The sequence below is a fragment of the Mesitornis unicolor genome, unplaced genomic scaffold (assembly GCF_000695765.1).
Source record: "Mesitornis unicolor isolate BGI_N332 unplaced genomic scaffold, ASM69576v1 scaffold50594, whole genome shotgun sequence".
In the NCBI taxonomy this organism is placed as follows: Eukaryota; Metazoa; Chordata; class Aves; order Mesitornithiformes; family Mesitornithidae; genus Mesitornis; species Mesitornis unicolor.
The window spans coordinates 21,351-40,289 of record NW_010180401.1 but is presented as its reverse complement, the minus strand read 5'-3'; the positions used below and the strand labels follow the sequence as shown (position 1 = coordinate 40,289).

Here is an 18,939-nt window from a genome sequence, read left to right as displayed (position 1 = left end):
CCCTCTGAACCCAACAGCAAATGGTGACAGAGGACCTTAGCACTGCTTTACAAGGCTAAGGCTGGGGGTTGTCCCCGCGTGACTGCTCAGGGTTGTGAGCTGGGAAGACAGGAAGCACTTGATGCAAGGTGGTGGTGGTGGCAGGTTGGAAAAATGACAATTTTTGGCCCTGATGAGTAGCAGAAAGATTAAAGGTATGCAAGAAAGACCTGATGTGTGCTGGGGGAGTAGCATGACCGCATGCCAAGAAATGTGCGCTAGGGGATAAATTAACACAGATCAAGATGCTCCTGAAGTTTCCTCATAATACTGTGCTCTCTCCATCTTCCATGTCTGTGATCTATGCAGTAGGTATGAAATGCTAAATTAATTTTCATTTGGAGATAATTTTTTTCAGTTAGAATTTCCAAATTTGGAAAAGCTGGTGGATGCATCTCTTCAGACATAGTGCTGGTGGACATTAGGGAGAATAAATCTGCAGTTCAGATGGTGGAAACTGACGTTTTTGTCCAGCTCTTGGAATGACTGCTAATGGCAAACCCATTTGTACAGCTTTATACTCAGATCAGCTCTGGGAAAGTTCATTTACAATAAATCCACTTCCCTCTCCCTCCATTTTGTGCAACATCACCCCTTATTTATGGTAGGAGGATCTGAACCTCTAAGGAGAACAACTGAAAGAACATCACTTGAAATCAAGAAGATTTGGAGCATTTCCTTCTGACCGAAACTTTGAAGTCTGGGCACAGGCTACACACTTGCTGTCGCCAATGACTCTTTCCTGCAAGTAGAGGTTAAATAACCCATCTCTTGTAAAAGGGAGTCCAAACGCTGGAACATGAGCCTGAAATGCGTGCCTATGTTCATGAAAAACACACATGCATGAGAATCATCGAGAACCTGTTTGGCAAGAGCAGCAGCTTACAGTTTAACTGCTTTTGGAAAGGTTTCCCTATGCCTATCCTAAGTCCCCAAAACAACCCATTTCATTAACAATCACTGCAAACACATGGATCTGCTACACATTATTCCTTTAATCTCTATGGAAACTGATTTTATTCTATTGAATTTAGGTGACTAAGTATCATTAAAACTCTGACTCAAAAATGTAAGTGGGCATCTTGTAGGATTTTGCTGTGTGCCTAGGTGCTTAAATTCCTATTGAAATTTAGGCAACTAGCTGCTTTTTCCAAATCCCATGAAAACATCTATCAGCATCACTACGAACTAAAATACTTCTGAAGAATCTGGTGCTTTTACCTTCTGCACTCAGGTAAAAGAGAAGCAAAATGTTTTCCTTTTTGATCTGTTCTAAATTTATAGAGACCTACATTTATAATTGTTTACAGTCACTGATTTTCCTTCCTTAAAGATTTTTTTATACATAGGAAGAGGTGATAGTGGCAATTCTTTAACTCTTAGAGCTGAGAGTACATCCTTTTGATTACAATAAAGGCTTTAGGACAAAGAATATATATTTCACTTCAGTCTTGAAAATAGATCCATCTACAGCTCACCAAAATTCTGACAGGATACCTCGACACTGGCTTTAGTAGCTATCTGCACAAACTGTACCCTCGTTTGAAAGAGTTTCTGTTCCTGTACGATGGCACTCTTGTGATGTTCGGCTGAGGGCCGAGTGTTTTGGGAAATGCAAATACTTTCTCCAGTCAGCATCTTTTCCACTCCTCTTTGATTACCAAAAAAATGGAGCAATTTCAGCGAGAATGTACTCCATCGCAATGCACATTTTGGAACAATTCTGCAACGATAAGCAGCTGTCCATGCTCAAAAGCTCTGTTCCCTACTTACAGCACTCCCTGTGCTATCTGGTTAATTTGTACCTACCAAGCTTTCTCTTCAGTGGACAGCAGACTGTACACTTTGTTTTTATGTTGGTCACGGCTGGGATTTTGTGGACTAACATTAATGCTGGTAAATATCAGTTCCAATAAAGGAACACAGAAAGAGTATATCTACATTTCTAACGATTACAGTACTCTTAAGAATAATATTAATGATGAAAGTGTGAAGATTCACATTCATGAGTGCTTTAAAAATGCAAAAAAAATCAAGAACACTTGCACATTAAAATTTGGCACAGTGTGAGCCTAAAGCATGCATAAAGCATATGGTAGAGTTGTCTGACTTTAAACACCTACTCTGAACAAACATCTACTTAAAATCATAAATTTGAGTATAAAAACTAGGCTATAAATTGTTACACTGTAAATGCAATACTTTGAAAAAAATGCCACGTGGAAAATGCTTCCAGAAGTTTCAAGTTTGCATTTAATATTAGAGAAAAAAAAAAAAAAAGGAATAGCAAACTACTCATACAACGACATTTCCTATGGTGGAATGTCTTGCAGGCCATATGTGACTTGATATGGCAACTTCAAAAAAAAAAAAGAAATCACTGGTTTACTACAGATTTTTGTGAAGCAGTCAATTTATGGTTTCTGTATTTCAAATCTGCTCATGTACTTTGCTCAGAAGGCATTTGAGCTGGCACGTATATTTCATAAGGAAAGAAGTAAAGGCACTCACGTTTCCAAATGTAAAACTCAACCTACTCTAAGAGTCTTTGCATTTCTGAAGGGAAACTAAGCCGTCATACTAGTTACCCAACTCTAGTTTCACCTCCTTTCCAGAGCTCAACTGTGCTTCTTGAGAACTACTTGACTCTTCAAAGCAAAGGAATTTAAAGTAGTACTGTACAGCTCCCCATCACTTGAAAAAAACAGAAGTATTGCATGAAAATGTCTCTCAGCAGAATTGTTTTATGCACAAAAGCCTTAAGTATGGCCATTACAGTCACAAGAGGGAGGAAAACACCAGAACAACCTAGGAAGTTAATCTATGTTCATACATATGAGCGTCTCAACACTTCTGAGAAATCTTTGCAGTTAGCTATACAAGATAAATAACTCTGATAACTCTGATGTTTTACCCAATGCTCTCTCTAGAAGAGAGTCTGATGCTGTCTATTGGGTAGTTTTCTAAATAGCCAACTTTACATTCGAAAAATAATGATTACTGATTTCTTCCTCAAAAGGTTTTCACATGCAGAGTCTGCAGTCTGAAAGTGCAGAAAAGTGTACAATCATTTAGCTTTCCAATCTGGAACAGACAGATAAAGCAAAAAAACAACATGCGAAGTCACAGCAAGGTGTCAGGAAAAGGGAAGAAAAGAGAAAGCTGACTTTAGTAGCATCCTGGTCCATGATTTTGTCAATGAAAAGTCTTAAAATATGGCTGATAGTATTTTTAAAAACTATTCTGCAATCACCAATGGAAAAAATAATCCTGTATTAACTTCTACAATCCAATGGAACATTAAAAATAAACCTATCCAGTTAGTCCTGGATGTATGCAACAGAAATAAAGGTCACCCTCCTCAAAGAAATATGGAAAGTCCAAACCAACAGACAAAAGTTGAAGCAGCGACAACTTGCATTCTACCGGGTAAGTTTAAGCATCTCTTTAGGCACTTCACTGGTTCATTAAATGCAATACAAAATAAAGCTATAAATATCAACATTTTGTGCTCTTAAAAATCAGTCAAAAGCAACAGAAAGCAGCACAAAAGTGTGACATTTTTGGCAGCTTATTTCTTCCCTTCCCCAATGTTACTGGTTGTCCAAGAATGCTTTGTTTTGGGGATGCTTTGGCATCTCAGTATCTGGTTGTCTTAAGCCACAAAACCTGAAACAAAACTGCTAGGCCTTAGACAATAAAGAAATTTGGTTTTTAAATTTCTTTATGGCTATATAAGAAGGACACTTTAGCAGTGGCATGATAGGGAAAAAAAGCTTGCTTTCTTTTTAAATATTGCACTTTTCTTTTGTTCACTCACACTAATGCATAGAAACTTTTTAAACTTTGAATATTAAAATTTCATGCTATGGAAAAGTTATGGGAAATAAATTTCTATACATCCAACATGAAAGAACAGATATGCTAACCTTCCTTTACTTTCCTTAGTTAAAACATTGAGAAAGAAGAGAGTGCAAAAAAACCCACAACCCTATTTTTGGTCAGCCTGTGTATTAACTTTATAGGTGCCAACTAAACAAATGGCAACATGTGATGAGCATGGATACTGGAAGGAAAACTGAGGGTGACTGCAAGTAAAACAAGATTATGCATGATTGAAACACAGAGGTGTGGCTGAAATGGCAAATTGCGAAGCCTCTTCTCTTGGGAAGGGGCATGACAAAGCAGATGAATTTTGCACTTCAGTAGCATGCTGTAGGATTTACCATGATTAATTTCACATTAAAGTGTGCTCGATGTTTGCACCCACATCTCGCATCACCTGCAATTGCTGTAGTAAGACAGTGACTGGCGAGCAGTCTCCAGGAGACACAGAAGAATCCAGTGGGCAATTCAATGCAACGCAGCCCGCGCGTCTCTGTCACGAGTCACGACGTGGTGGGACGTTCTCAGGACAGGCAGAACCCATCTCCTGCTGGACTCCACTAATCTGAAAAATGATTGCTTGGAAAAAGAAGTCTCTAAGCACTTCACTCTGGTGCTTAAAGGACAAAGCGCTGGGATTGGATAGAATAAAAACAGTTTCAGGATCCTGACCACTGCGCAGAAATCCAGCTGGAAACAATGCAGAGTAGTGCTCCTCAGTGTTACTTTTGTTATCATTAGTAATGTTAAGCATCAAGAAAATAAAACACATCATTGCACATTACAGCCGTCAGTAAGCACGGCTAAACTTTGACACTAGAGAATTGAATAACCTGATGCTACATCACAAACAGCTTCTGGTGTGTATCTATTTCGAAAGGTCTTTACAAACTCAGTAAAAACTCCTTACTCCTACCCAGCCAATGTTTCAGGTTAAGTGACGAGTTATGGCACGAAGGGCATACAGAAGTTCGGCTTGCATACGAGCTTCCATTAGAAGTAGATTGACATGAACCTGTTAAAAAGTAAACCAGCCATTTAGTTCCCCTCTGAAAGCAACATCGTTTATTCATTTAGGCTAGAATTTCTAACCTTTAGTAAAGCGTAGCTGCAAAAAACCATGTCCTTCCTCCCTGTACCCTGCTGCAGGACTCCATTTCCTCTTGAGGCAACTGTGTAGTGTGGCAATGCTAGACAACAGCATAGGACTGCAAGGAACTATCCTCCACTGCTGCTTTAAGCAATCTTCCATCTGAGAAGTCCCACTAAACACATTTTTGTATCCTAATAATACTATTCTTTATGAATTATATTTTGTTTTCTTTACTACCACCTGTGACTACCATATAGGAGCACAGAATAAGGAAAAGTTTACATGCCAGATAGGCCAGCAGGCACACAAGCACTGAACCCTTGAGAGGAAGCATTTAACTTGGGTATCTGAAGACATGTTGACATTTTTATTGATGAAAAACACCATGAAGATTAAATATATATATATGAGTTAAGGTCTTTTTTGATCCTCATGTCCCAAGTACTGGCATAGTTGAGCACTCTGCATTCCCAAGTTTATCCACTTTTCTTTTACAGTTTTTGGTTCAATTTCATGGAGAAGTCACTTAAAATAATAATAATAAACGAATCAGTATACTTCCAGTATACTGATTTTTGTCAAATTGATACATAACACTCAATGAATTAATCTCATTTGGTTTTCTCTGGGTAAAAACGGTTTGCTGGACAGATACTGCCATTTTTAGATTTCATCATATTTTAATTTCTAAATGGCACAGGGGTCTCCGTACAGTTCAGCTGTGCAATACGTACCTTCTCCGAGTGCTTGAACTGACGCCAGTAACTGTCGTACATGCGCTTGGTAGTTCTCTCCGGATAGCAGGTCACTGTCTTTATGTAAACCTTCAGGCTGCGTTCAAGTAACTGATTAACTTCTCCATAATCATAGTCATCATACCTAAGTAACACAGGCAAATATAAGTTTTCAAAAGCATGATCTTTTGCAGCATTATGTTTTTAAGTTTAGCAATTGGGGCATTTATTACACATGCTAGAAAACCACCTGCTAGAAGAGGATCTGAAAGGCTTAGTACTGGGATGTTGTCTTTTCTGAACAAAGGATACACGCCAGCTTCAGAGAAGACATATCTGTAATAATTTCCATCCTGACTCATAATAATTTTCTCCACAGGAAGCAAAAGTTATACTGATATGCCAGCAAAACCACTTTAACTTACAGATTGAGGAACTATTTCCACTTTAACACCCGGAGTCTAAAATCATGCTTTTCATATGGTTCATTTTTCATTCTGATTACACAACTTAAAATACACTCCTAAGCCAGAGGATTTTTGTCCATACCTGATTCCATACATACAGTGGACATAGTTAAATAAAGCTCTTCTTAGCGTAGTTGTATCAACATCTTCATGTGTTGCCATAGTGTTATAGGTAAGGTTATATACCATCCGAAACTTCTCATCCAGGAGATGCCCAATATCAGAATAAAGCCTGTTTACAAGGGAAAAACCATGATTTTCCCAAGTATAGTCCTGCAGGAAGAGAAAGAAATATACAAATGTAAAAATAAAGTGAAGTCCCTATCTGATCCTCTCTATAGCTCAATAGTTTTTGTTGTCTGCTAGTTATAACTTCATTCTCTTAAAAAAAGTTGAATTTTGATTCCTTCATCAATATCTCCTGCTCCATTTGCCCAGACTTCCTGGCAATGAATATCGTACCACAACACCCCACCTCTAGCTGGATATCACAGTCTACAGGAGAAAATCCCCAAGCTTCTCCTGAATTGCTGAGGCAACTTTCCACTGTCTGCTGTGCCACCTCCACTAGTGTCATTCTATGTGGGATGGGCCAGTAAGTTGAAAAACTTGTTCGTCTTGGAGGCTTTGGTGCTTAGCTCTGAGCAGAGATTAATATTTACTTCCAGTCAGGAGGTACAATCACTGGGTAAAGTGCTGAACTGTCCTTGAACAAACTACTAAAATCCAGGCTGCCTTGGTCTTAGACAAGCAGCTGGATTACACGGATTAAAGCTTGCCTGCTCATTTCAGGAATGTGAAATCTCTGCAGAGTGGTGGCATGGCATCAGCAGTGGAGAACGACCCCGCTTCAGAACAACGTGCAACCACTCTCCATGCTGCAGTTATACAGAACGTGTTAATTTGCCCACATCCTTGGCAAGTGTTCAATCACTCAATCACTGATGCCATCTTTACAACCAAGGGCATCATCTCCATGTCCTTCTGGTGTCTGGCTGTTTTCAAAAGGCACTGCTGGGCACAGGTCTTCACCCAGGCACCTTAGATCACATCTGCTGGTCTGGCTCCCTGATCAGGATAGTGAGGAAGAGTACGGAGGACAATATTCAGCTGCTTAACAGAGGCATTCAGTGACATTTGAAACATACCACAACATCACACTTGGCCTCCAGCTGCCAGTCCAAAAGACCAAAAGGCTTGTGAGACATGTGCTGTACCTACCAGCCCCGTAAAGGTGTCCAGGACACCTGTGGCATCACAAAAGCCTCTGAAAACCAGAAACCCCAGGAGGGGCAAAGTACTGTTTATTAACAGCAGTTAGTCCATGCTAACAATGAAAAAGGAAAAAAGAGTTTAAAAACATTCTGTTGTGTATGGAGTACTTCTTTCTATTACTAAATTTAAGCCTAGAAAGATAAAGGCAGTCTTGTTTTATCAGAATAAGGATTGGATTTACTGCAGGGTTTTGGGATGTTACTGCAATTTAAACAGCATTAATAGCAGAGCATTTGGGAGGCTGTAGATATATACATCTAACTGCTTAAGAGTAGGACATACTAACAAAGTTAAATTATCAAGGTGACTCCTTTGAATGTAGGCCAAAAGCTGTCCTGTTTATTTAAGAGCAGAGACGTTTTAGATCCAATTTCAACTTCTGCAGAGCTTTTTTTCCATGGGAGCCTGCTGCTCCTAAAGTAGTTAGGCAGAATGTTTGATTTACAGCCACTGGCTCTGTATTAGACTTTTTGGCAATATCTACCTATTTTAGGCTCATATAAAGACCGCAGAGTAAATTATCCAGATCAGCAGAGACTGCTATATAGCTAAATACATTTCCTGAGAGTGATCATGGATTCTTTATTTTACAGTCTTCGATACATCTTCTGACCATGACATCTTCCTGCACCCACTGTTTTTTTAATTGAAGCTTCTGATTTCATAGAACAGAATCATAGAATGGTTTGGGTTGGAAGAGACCTTAGAGATCATCCAGTCCAATCCCCCTGCCATGGGCAGGGACACCTCCCATCAGACCAGGTTGCTCAAAGCCCTGTCCAACCTGGCCTGGAACACTTCCAGGAAGAGGGCATCCACAACTTCCCTGGGCAAACTGTGCCAGTGTCTCACCACCTCACAGTAAAGAATTTCTTCCTAATATCTAGTCTAAATCTACCCTCTTCCAGTTTAAAAACATTTCCCCTTGTTCTATCATGATTTGGTTTCAAATTTCTTCTGCTGCTTACAATTTATTACTAAACTGCCGAAGTTTAGTATACTTCTATAAGCTGAAAGAGAGCCACCTACAATCTCCCTCCTGTTATATATATCATGAAGAAGTTCGTAAGTCTGGTCATGGAAGAAGATGTCAATATGTAGTAAAACGTACAGGTAAATTGTACATGTTGTTCTTTCAACAGCAATAAAAATATATTAAAATATAGCAAAAAACTTCAGTAAGCATATTTAAGAACTTGTTTTCTTTTCCAACATTCAGAATTCAGTAATTTGGTGCATATATGAGAACGATACTCACCAAATTGCTCTCACAGACATATATACACCTATGTATTGATAATCACTGGACAGAGAATACTTGATAAAATGAAAGAAATAAAGAGTTCTTCCAGTGGACCTTTTCTATAACATCTGAAGGGACAGAAAAGGAATTATTTCTTTTCTACCTTTCACTTCTATTCCAGATGTAGTGATACACTTTACAGTTTTCAAACATCAATTCTGGTAATAACTGGAATAAGACTAAAAGGTAAGTATTTCCTTGTCCGAGATTTACAAATAGTAAAAGATTCATCTCAGGTAGATTTATGGAAGCTTGCAAGTTATTGAATGGACAATGACAAGAAAAGCTGCATGCAACAAACATGCCCCACTCCAACTACTTTACGGTATTTGCCCTGTAATGAGAAACACAGACATTCTTTGAGTGAATGTACTTTAAGGAGATAGTACCTGAGCTCTGAACGTTGGCAGATGGTCTTCTCCTCGCCTTGCAAAGTCTTTGTACCCAAATCCAGGATCTTCAATATAGCGGGAGACATCCGTAGAAACTATTTCATCATCAAATGCTGTGAATAAAACAGCAAAATGCTTCCTTTTAGGCAAGCATATGAGTTAGTGCAGACTTCCAACTACCACTCTACTACAGGACTAGAGAACAATTTTAGAAGTTGTGCAAAGGAAGAGCGCAGTAAGAAGGAAAGAAACACCTCAATCCCAATCTGCTTGTATGGGTACCATTCATTTCACTGAGCCAACTAAATGTTAGCCTACACCAGACATCTAATGTGCTTGTACAAAATGGGAAGAGATGGGCTAAACTTATGTTTGGAGGTGTGCTTTTCTCTTTGTTGACTTTGGAGGGAGGCTATGTATCATAAATTAGGAAGATGAATCTTGTCAGAAAAGTCTTTGTGCTAGGGTAAGAAACAGAAAATGTACCTGTGACAACAGGATTGCTACGCTGAGCAGGTATGGCATCAGGAATTAACATGAACTCTGTTTTGTAACCCAGAGTATGAGACACCAGAAAGCAGTGCAACACTCCATTTGTAAATACCAGTTAGAGATTATGTGAAAGCAAAGAGCTCTACAGTACATCAGGCTGAAATTCTGACAGAAGCTCTAGTAACTAAGCATCTTCAGAGAGCTCCAAAATGTGTCACTAAGCAAGTGCAGGTTCTCTATCAGGAATCAATCTTTCCCTCATGAATAAACAGGTGGCTTGATTGTGTAGCTACCTCTGCAGAAGTTGACTACTGCACAGCTGACTGCATTTGACCCTGATGTTAAAATCCTGGCTCGCTTCCACGTGCATTGACAGAACAGTTGCCATATGTCCACTGTTAGCACCTTGAAAAGTCAGTTAACCTAAGAATTGCAGCAGTGCTTTATCTCCTCTTCACCTCATTAAACAATCAAAACATAACTGGTAGGAAGAAGCTCGCACAGCATCTGCTATCACAATGCAGGCAGTGGACCAGCACAGCAGTATGATCACTCAGAATGGAAGGTTAGAAATCTCCTTTCCAGGTGGGCAGTAAATAGTGAAGAAGTTGAGTCTCATTCCAATCTATTTCCTGAACTAAATATCACACCTGAAGGCTACTTATGAGTGTGATTTAAGTTCTAAGAACTGTAGGACATAAACTTGTGAAATATTACGGAATATTTTAATGAATGAACTATTTTTAAGATACAGGGCCATATAAAGAAAGAGAAATGTATACCCAACATTTAAAGAAGCCTACAGGCTTTTATTTTTAAATATACAGAAGCTAAATTTCAAGTAGCAAAAAGGATGGTCTTATTTGCCAATCAAGAAATTTGAAGTAGGCAAAGCAAGTGACAGGACCGCCCTTACTACAATCCTACTAGACCAAGAGCCAGAATAAAGAAATGAACAGAAAAATCACTGAATTGGTCTCAAATGTTCAGTTCTTACAAAGCACAAACAAAACAGAACTGGAAAAGCACAAATACCTCCACTAATAACTAGCAGACTCTCCTTCTTCTCCTTTTCAAAGCGAGTTGCCATTTCTTCCTGAGAGGCTTCGTCGTCCTCTTTATCTTCTTGTAGCCTCTTCATCCTTTCCATTAAGGCCTCCAGCTCACTTAAAGAATCTGCAATCTGCAAAAACACCATGACATTCTGCAAAATTAGAAGATAGACAACGTGTGTCATCTTCAGATTTCATGCTTGACAACAAACGTTCTCAAAAACAGCAGCAGCAAACAGGAAAACTCAAGCCACGGTGCCTTTTGTCACATACAGCACAGACAGACAGCTTTCACACAGTCAGAAGAAGGGGGCTGGGAAGCGTCAGTCTAATCTATTGCAGTGATTGACTGCAGTTGGATTAGCAGTGGAAGAGGTGGTATTTGAATATGGAAAGGGTAGCCACTTATAATATGTATATTCCAACATGTAGGTGGCTCAAGAAAAGCCATCTGTGTGCCCTACAGGTATCAGAAAACAACTTTTTATACTAGTATAATTTATCTCACTTTATTGGTAATTCAGCATAGGTTTCTGAAGAGAGACAGTGCAGCACTGCAATACAGGAACACAACCTAAGAAAGCAAACCAGTGTTTTCTTTTTCTTTTTCTTACAAGTGATTAAAATAGCCATTATGTTGACCCTTTTTCTTGCCGTTGTGATGAAAACAGTACATCAGAGTTTGGGGTTCTGTGATATGTACTTATCACTCAATTTTTTCATAAGATAAATTGTTTGGGTTTTCTTTTCCATCTCTTCCTTTTGATTCTGTACTTCTGCCCATAGCTGTAATTGTTTTCTAGTGCACTGTTCACTGCTTAACAAGCAGCACAGTCAGCAGCAACTCTTTGCCCGCAGCAAATGGAGAATGAGCCATGCTGGTGATTGGAGCTAGCATATTTTACAGCCCAGAAATTTAAGATAGAGCAATTGAACTGACTGATCACATGTTCACATTGTACTGCCAATTTAAAAAAATATTTCTAGTGACTCTGCTCATAATCTCAATCTTCCATCAAGGCAATGGATTCATCAATCAGCATTAACTCAAGGACATGTCTTCAAAGCATTATAGAGCCACTTTCAGAAAAAAAACCCCACATTTAAGTTAATTAAGTAGTAATCAAAGTTCTATGTTGTTTGATTCAAGACTGGAACAAGCATGAAGAACTAAGTACTTTTATTTCAGACATTTCCTCCCATCTACATCGAAGTGTTTCCAAATTGACTTGTTTTGCGATTGTAGCCCTTGACTTCAAAACTATTATTATGACTTCTGGTTTTTATTCCCCATTTCTTTTTTCATTCCACATGTTAGGAACATGGATGACACAATACTCCAGTCACACTATATGACACACTATATGAGGAAACTGGGACTTTAGCTTTCAGCTGAAAGTTTTAGTCTTGCCCAAAGGGTTGTGAGATTAACCATCAAAATCACATTGCTCTGCCAGTCACTGTTACAATGCGGTTTTCAATAGATTGCACTGAAAACTGTTAGAGCTAACCTAAGAGTTACCAGACCAAAGCATTCCAGTAGACAAAAACTTTCAAATTATCCTGAAATTTAAACAGGAAAAAATGGAAGAAAGATTTCTAATGCAAAACAGAGGCAAGCAAAAGAATCTTCTTGCGACACTAACCCCAAAGTTGCTACTTGTGAGGGATGCATTTTCTATGTTGTTGTCATTGGCAAGATCACAGACACAGAAGTTGTTGACTGCTATAAGTCTGACTCCATTAGATGTATCCGGATCTCTCTCTGGATTAATGCCACTACCAAATACAAAACTTGCCAAGGCATGATAATGTGCCAACAGGACAACAGCATGCACCAGTTCAGGAAGAGACCAATTATTTTCCCCAGTCTTGACAAGTTTCTGAAATGAGAACAAAAGAAGTGTAAATACAAAATTTCTTCTGGCGCCCAGCTTTACTATAGAACACTATGTATTTTGAAAAGGGATCAATTCCTTTCTTCCAATAATACCATATTCCTCTTGCACACAAACTCTCACTGGATAAAAAAAGAGACACCTAATATATTACCTCTTTCCTTTTGAGTTTATTTTAGCCGATGCTATCCCTAAAAAGCAAATCCTGTTAGCTTTGTCACGCAGAAGAATTTATTGGCTTACTCAATCCTCTAGCACTTCCTTGCATTTTTTAACTCAAGGTAATGAAGGCTAACCAGACACTTGTGTAGTTCTTAGCAGTTCTTATTACTGGTCATTTACTGCTATTACAGGGCATGACTTAGCAGGTACCTGAATGTGGTCTTTTGTGATCAGCCAGGGCCGGTGTGCAAGGAGTTTGTTTATTTCATTCAGATTTTTCAGTCTTTGGGGAATGTATTCTAAACCATTCAACCAATCTGCAATCCCGCCAGTCTTCAAAAACTCATCAACGTGCATATTTATTAGGTAGGAACACTGATGTCTGGCAGCAGCCTGGAATAATTAAACACAGAGGGAAAAGGGCAGCACATTAGCATATAATCTGATTTTGCTGCAGGTGGAAGACAGGTTACTAACACAAAAAAACCTCCAAAACAATTTCATTTCAAAGGGTCATCTTTTATATCACAATGCATTTCTATACAGTATGTAGGATTCTTCAATAAAAATACATTGGATTGCTTTACTCTGAATTGCAGAACCTAATCCATCACAGTGGAGCTGACTTAGACCAGGTTGCTTGGAGCCTTCTCCAGACAAGATTTCCATCCATCCTTGGAGGTCACACAACCCCTCTTGGCCCCTGTTGCAATGTCTCAACATCCTCGTGGCAAAAAGTGTTTTCCTAGCATCCACCTGGAATTTGTTGTGACTGCACCTCAGCCTACTGCTGCGCACTGGTGGTTAAATACCCAGAAAGAAGGCTATGTGGTTTTAGTCTCTCTCTAAAACCTCACTCTTGTGGCATGTGAGAAGTGTATCACTGTGGGAAACAGGGAAACGTACATTGCCAATTCTCCCTTCCAATTGAAAACCTTCTGGCTAGGCATGCTTTATTTTGATGAAAATCAACTACAAAAATTCAGCCCCTGTCAAAATATCACACTGGTCTCTCTAAAGTCTTCCTTTTTTCTTCTTTTTTAAATACACAGATCAAGGTTGCAGAAGAAAATATACAGCTTGTTGGTACATACCATTATAGCAATGTAGTGCCTATAGGGCAAAGGAAGGGGCCCGTCCATGCGCAGCATATAGAACTGGCTGCGGAGGAAAGACTCCAGGTACTGAGTGTGGATACTCATGACCTGCGTGATGTTGTCCAGGCGACCAGACGTAGAGTACTCTTCCACAAGAAGATTAGTACGTTCATTCAAACCATTTGCTTGCATAACCTTAAAAATAAGATGGACAAACTTAACACAGGAAGATATTTTTCTCCAGCTTTAGCCCTGGAGAGAAACATACTGCAGTATGAAAGGTTTGCTTGTGTACAAAGTTAAAGGCAATGCTGGAGATCCAGATGTATATTTGTCAATATACATGCTTGCATGCGTGTGAACACACATATACAGATGTCACTTGTATACTGAGAACTAAAGAGCACTTTACACTGTACCGCTGTTATTTCAGTGTGTTTCTACAAAAACTAGAAGCATTTTTCTGTAGATCTTTCCAAAATGGCTCCACTCATGGATGCTTAAAGTGAAATCTGTACAGAGAGCTGGAAGTAACCAAGAGCTAAATGGAAAGTAGTCTTTATGGAAGTCAGCCTGTATAGACACACACCACCTAAGCGTTCAGCCCTAAAACCAATTTCAAAATTAATGGAGAGGAACTAGGTTATGTAACCAAATTACAGAAACAGCCTGGCAATCTACCCCTTCTGTGCTTGTATAATTGAAGAGGAGATCAAATGCTAATTTGTCCATAACATTCAAGTATTATTTAGAATAGGAATTTAATGCTTTCTCTAAACAAAAGCTGTTCTTTAATTATTCAAACCAATCCAAACCTTGGGCACAAGATGAAATGAAACAGCAAAAGAGCAAGTAGCTCTTGCATTGCAAGCCCTGACACAGTAGTAATGGTATTACTCAGTGTTTACCACCAAGAACAGCCATTCTCAACATGTTCACCACTGAAGTTACAAGCACAAGACTTGAATACTCAGTATTTATTCTCAAGCTGCACAGTATTAAACTAGCCAGCTTACTATTGCAAACATCACGAAATGAGAAAATATTTTAGTTAGTTTACCACACAGGAAGACAGAAAGTGCCTAAACCCAAGAAGACAAGATGCTTTTGTTGAAATATTCTATTTAAAATAAGTTTTCCTTCTTTATGATGTGCTGGCAAATGGACCGTGTCTCAAATATATTTCCATTAAATCTTGTATAGAAGTTACATACAAAGAAACACGAAGAACATACTACATTTTCACTTCTCACCAGTGTACTTCCCTGTTTTAATTTGTGGGCCCAGAAAGAAAGGGAAGAAGCAGCCATGAGCTCCATCATTTTTACATGTGTAGCTCTTCACTATCACAGCTTTTGTGTTCTGTACCCAAAATGATGCCTCCTCTGTTTTCCTTAAGAATGTTTTTACCATTGGAAGTCGGTTCACACATTAGAGAACATTTTATCTCACTTGTCACATTATATCCACTCCACTCCAAGGAGTAGCCCTTATTCTTCAGCAAGTGTATCTCCTATGTATTTAAGAGATCTCTGTCTCATTTAGTAGTTTCTTGGGGAAATCACATCTTTTTTGTCTCTGGTAAGGCTTCTAATCTTCTCCAGCTTGTCAGGAATTTTCCTTGTTAAAAGTATGAGTTATGGAAAAGAAATTCTGCTGACAAAATTGAAATACAAACCTGCAGGACTGCACTGCTGCTATATTAGGCATAGCAATATGCAGCATTATCGCTTCTGAGATTTATCTCCACCCATATTGCTATCCTCTTCCTACTGCATATGCACTTCCTCCTGATTTATTACCATCCCTGGATTCACAAACATGTTTTTTTATTCTGCTTGTAAAACCTGACATCACTTTAACAGGAACCTTTACAATTAAGTTGCTATTGCTCTGTCCATATTCCTTCCACTACGATTAAAAGCATGCTTTGACACGAGCAGTATTATTATCAAGATTTGTGAGACATTCAATGTGTTGTGTTACCAATCTCTAACTCCATCCTTCCTATCCACTGTATTATTTCATGCCAAGGAATGGGGGAAAAAGTAGTCATTCACTTAACAAACAATATTTAACATTAGCTCATAATACTGAATAGCTGTTTTAATCCACTCAGGTGAGGTTCCCTTCTTGTGCTGGGTAACTGCTGGGGTTACTCCTTTCTGAGACCTACTCAGTGACTCCTCCTGCATCCTTGGCCAGCACCTTTATCAAGTGATTCAGCTGGGAAATAAATTCATTAACAATTCTCTCACAATATTTTATAGTTTTAACTACATTTCTTTTTCTACTTTTTATACCATTATTGTCTTTAGGAGAAAAATTAAGTCATTATGAAGTTCGGCATCTTGATTTCATCTCGTATTTCATACGAAAGAGAAGTCCTCTTCAGAAGTTTTGCTGGCTGAAACTCATTCTGCTCCCCTCTTCCCAACACTAACAGACTCTTTTTGACTTCTCTTCCTTTTTGCTTCATTATTTTCTTTCAGCCTTTACACTGTCTCTGTTTATTTTTAGATTGAAACCTTGCTGGTGTATAAATGGAGAGAGACTCAGAGAGCAGCAACTATTTCATCTTTCAAAATGTCTTTTCTGGCCCCTCTAGCATGAGAATTATCTGCCTTTAGCAATCACTTAAAATAAAACAAAAAAAATGTCCTGGTTTTATAGTCAGCCATCCCAAATAATTAATTGATCAATAAATAATACTTTGTGAAGACTGAGATCATAGGAGACCACCACCACAGCAAAGTTTCTACTTACTGCAGCAAGCTGCAAATCAAGCTTAAGTTTAACATTAAATCATGGGCAGAAATCTTGAGTTTGAAGTCAAACCATACCTTTAAATTCTCTCAAGAGCCACAGTTACGGTCTAGGGAGTTAGTCATATTTGCAGGTTCTCTCAAACTGAAGGTCAGACATTGCCCTGAGAGCTATATAATCACACTGCTGCAACACTAGAGAGGCCTCCCCTTAGGTCTGGCATTAAGAGTAGGAAGCGATCATCCCCCAAGAGGAGAGGGAGCCAGCACTCATGGCTGTCTTAGGAGCACTGGTGACAGATACCAGACAGCACCACCTGTGTGAAAGGGCAGGGCACTTCTTACCCACCAGAGCCTACTCTGGAGAAATCAGCACTTTTGCTCATATAGGGGCTGATCTGGGTACCACTGGGCAAGCAGGATCATAAAACCATCCTTCAGTATTTCCATTTTAAAAGCTACCGTCTGCCCAGCCCAGCTAACCACAAACTTACTTCATTCTCTGGTATAAAGGCACTTGGTCCTCTTGTCAACGGCGGGGAGACTTGTACTCTTTTTTCCTGCAAAACAGTCACATAATTTGGTCATCATCAGGAATAACATATTAACTTGCTTTATTTTGCAAGAGGAGATCTTCAAGGCCTGGATTTGGTTCTCTTCCCAAGGCCACCTGGGTGTTTTACAGCCCACTGAGGAGGTGAAGCCATCACATCATGTCGGTTATGTCCACTTTGCAGCCCCTGTACTTCATGCAAATGAAAGGCACCAATTTTCATAAGGGATAAGACAGAAAAAAACGCGCAAAATCTAATCCTGATTGGTTTGCAGACCAGCTTGAAGATACACAGACAACAGTAATAAAATACTTGGCATGATGTTAAAAATAGCCATTTACTGGATTGAATGGAAGTTCGGAAAGCATAAGGGAAAAAAAGCCACACTCGGGAAATTATAAGCAAGACACTGTTTTCTTCAATATCAGCATCCACTGAGATCCTCAGCATTGAGAACAGTGTAAGCACTTTGTGTGCCAAATATTGGCATAAACCCACAATCCACAGAAATCAGCAAGACCAAATTGAAGACTTGTCCTAGAAACCCCCGAAACGGCCGCCTTGCTCAGCTGCTGAGCCTTTAGAACTCCACACGTGGTGTAAGCCTTGGTGTGCAAACCCCAGCGAGGAGACACAAAACCCCCTTTGAGGTGATACATTTAGTTCAGAACGGACTGATAGCATAACAAGAGCCAGAGGACTTCTTTGATTTATTAAGGATAAGCAACTGAACTAAGATGAACTGTGAGGCTTTCACAGCATGGCCAGCAGCCAGAGGGGTGAAGTGCACCTGGGGACTTGCCTGCTCCTCTGGTTCGCCAGGGACAGGACCAGCACTGTCCACGTTGCCCAAAGTTGGTCTAACCTCCTCTTAAAGATCCTCCTGGAGGTTCTCCCGTCTCCCTGGGTCATTTATTTAGTGACTAACTCCTCTGATTGCTAGAAAGTTTTCCTAATGTCCAACCTGAAATTCCCTTGCAGTAATTTAAAGGTGTTGCTTCTTGCATTTTCTTGTTTTCCTCTTCATGATTATATTCCACCTACCTGGAAACTATGGCTGCACATTTTCTCAGCTTCCTAACTGCACCTTGGCGTTGGTGACTCTTAATAAGTCATCCATTAACAGCAGCATCGGATTTGCATACTAAATATTCTGTGCCCCTAACATAAAAGTCTGAAGTTTTCCATAACAAATAACCCTTAAATACCTCTACTGGGGGGCTTAAGCTTAACTGCTATGTGCACAAACAGCAGTGCTGGTCCCAGAAGGAGTGTGCTACCGATTTCCACACAGGAAAATAAAGCCACTGGAGCCGCGTAACTATTGTCCTGTTCCTTAAAAAGATCCTGTCCTTTCTAAATTAGATTAGAAAATACATGCAAAAATCAGCAGTGATTATTCAGGAAAGATGTTCCAAAGCAAACTCTCACAGGACAATTAGATTCGTGACTCTGGAATAATTAGCAGCTAAAAGATGCAGAAATAAGCTGGATCCACTGTGTGAAGCCCAGCAGCCAGAAGACAGCTTACTGCAACCGCTGCCTGCTGTTACAGCCCCCAAATCCCGTATAATACTTCTTATGAATCAAATGTACTCAGTCTAAAGAAGAAAGGGTGTAGAGAGATGGGGTATCTGTACATACAACCCCTTCCTCGCACAGCTACATAAGGCACAGGAAGACATCTTCTAGCTTTAAATACACAATGTTGCTAGCAGCCAGCCATTTCTG

The 18,939-nt window shown here is 39.4% G+C and overlaps 1 protein-coding gene across 1 annotated transcript; it reads right to left on the bottom strand.

Moving 5' to 3' along the window:
- Positions 1-3,997: 3,997 nt before the first annotated feature.
- Positions 3,998-17,208, bottom strand: SESN3 (sestrin 3). The gene is made up of 11 exons (XM_010183075.1): positions 17,149-17,208; positions 13,887-14,084; positions 13,003-13,185; positions 12,379-12,615; positions 10,710-10,863; positions 10,398-10,417; positions 9,186-9,323; positions 6,301-6,491; positions 5,752-5,896; positions 4,817-4,939; positions 3,998-4,489 (listed from the first exon to the last, which is right to left on the bottom strand). Exons 2-10 carry the CDS (start codon positions 14,079-14,081, stop codon positions 4,853-4,855), a joined length of 1,350 nt encoding a protein of 449 aa, XP_010181377.1. The 5' UTR covers positions 14,082-14,084; positions 17,149-17,208; the 3' UTR covers positions 3,998-4,489; positions 4,817-4,852.
- Positions 17,209-18,939: the final 1,731 nt, after the last annotated feature.

What these genes read in the sequence shown, in the direction of transcription:
- SESN3 (XM_010183075.1), bottom strand. Translation starts at nt 14,081, where the DNA reads ATGCAAGCAAATGGTTTGAATGAACGTACTAATCTTCTTGTGGAAGAG. An exon ending in TGCCAACGTTCAGAGCTCAG is followed by an intron (nt 6,492 to 9,185) that starts GTACTATCTCCT and finishes CTCTTCCTGCAG; the next exon opens with GACTATACTTGGGAAAATCA. An exon ending in AGTTCAAGCACTCGGAGAAG is followed by an intron (nt 4,940 to 5,751) that starts GTACGTATTGCA and finishes ACTTTTTAACAG; the next exon opens with GTTCATGTCAATCTACTTCT.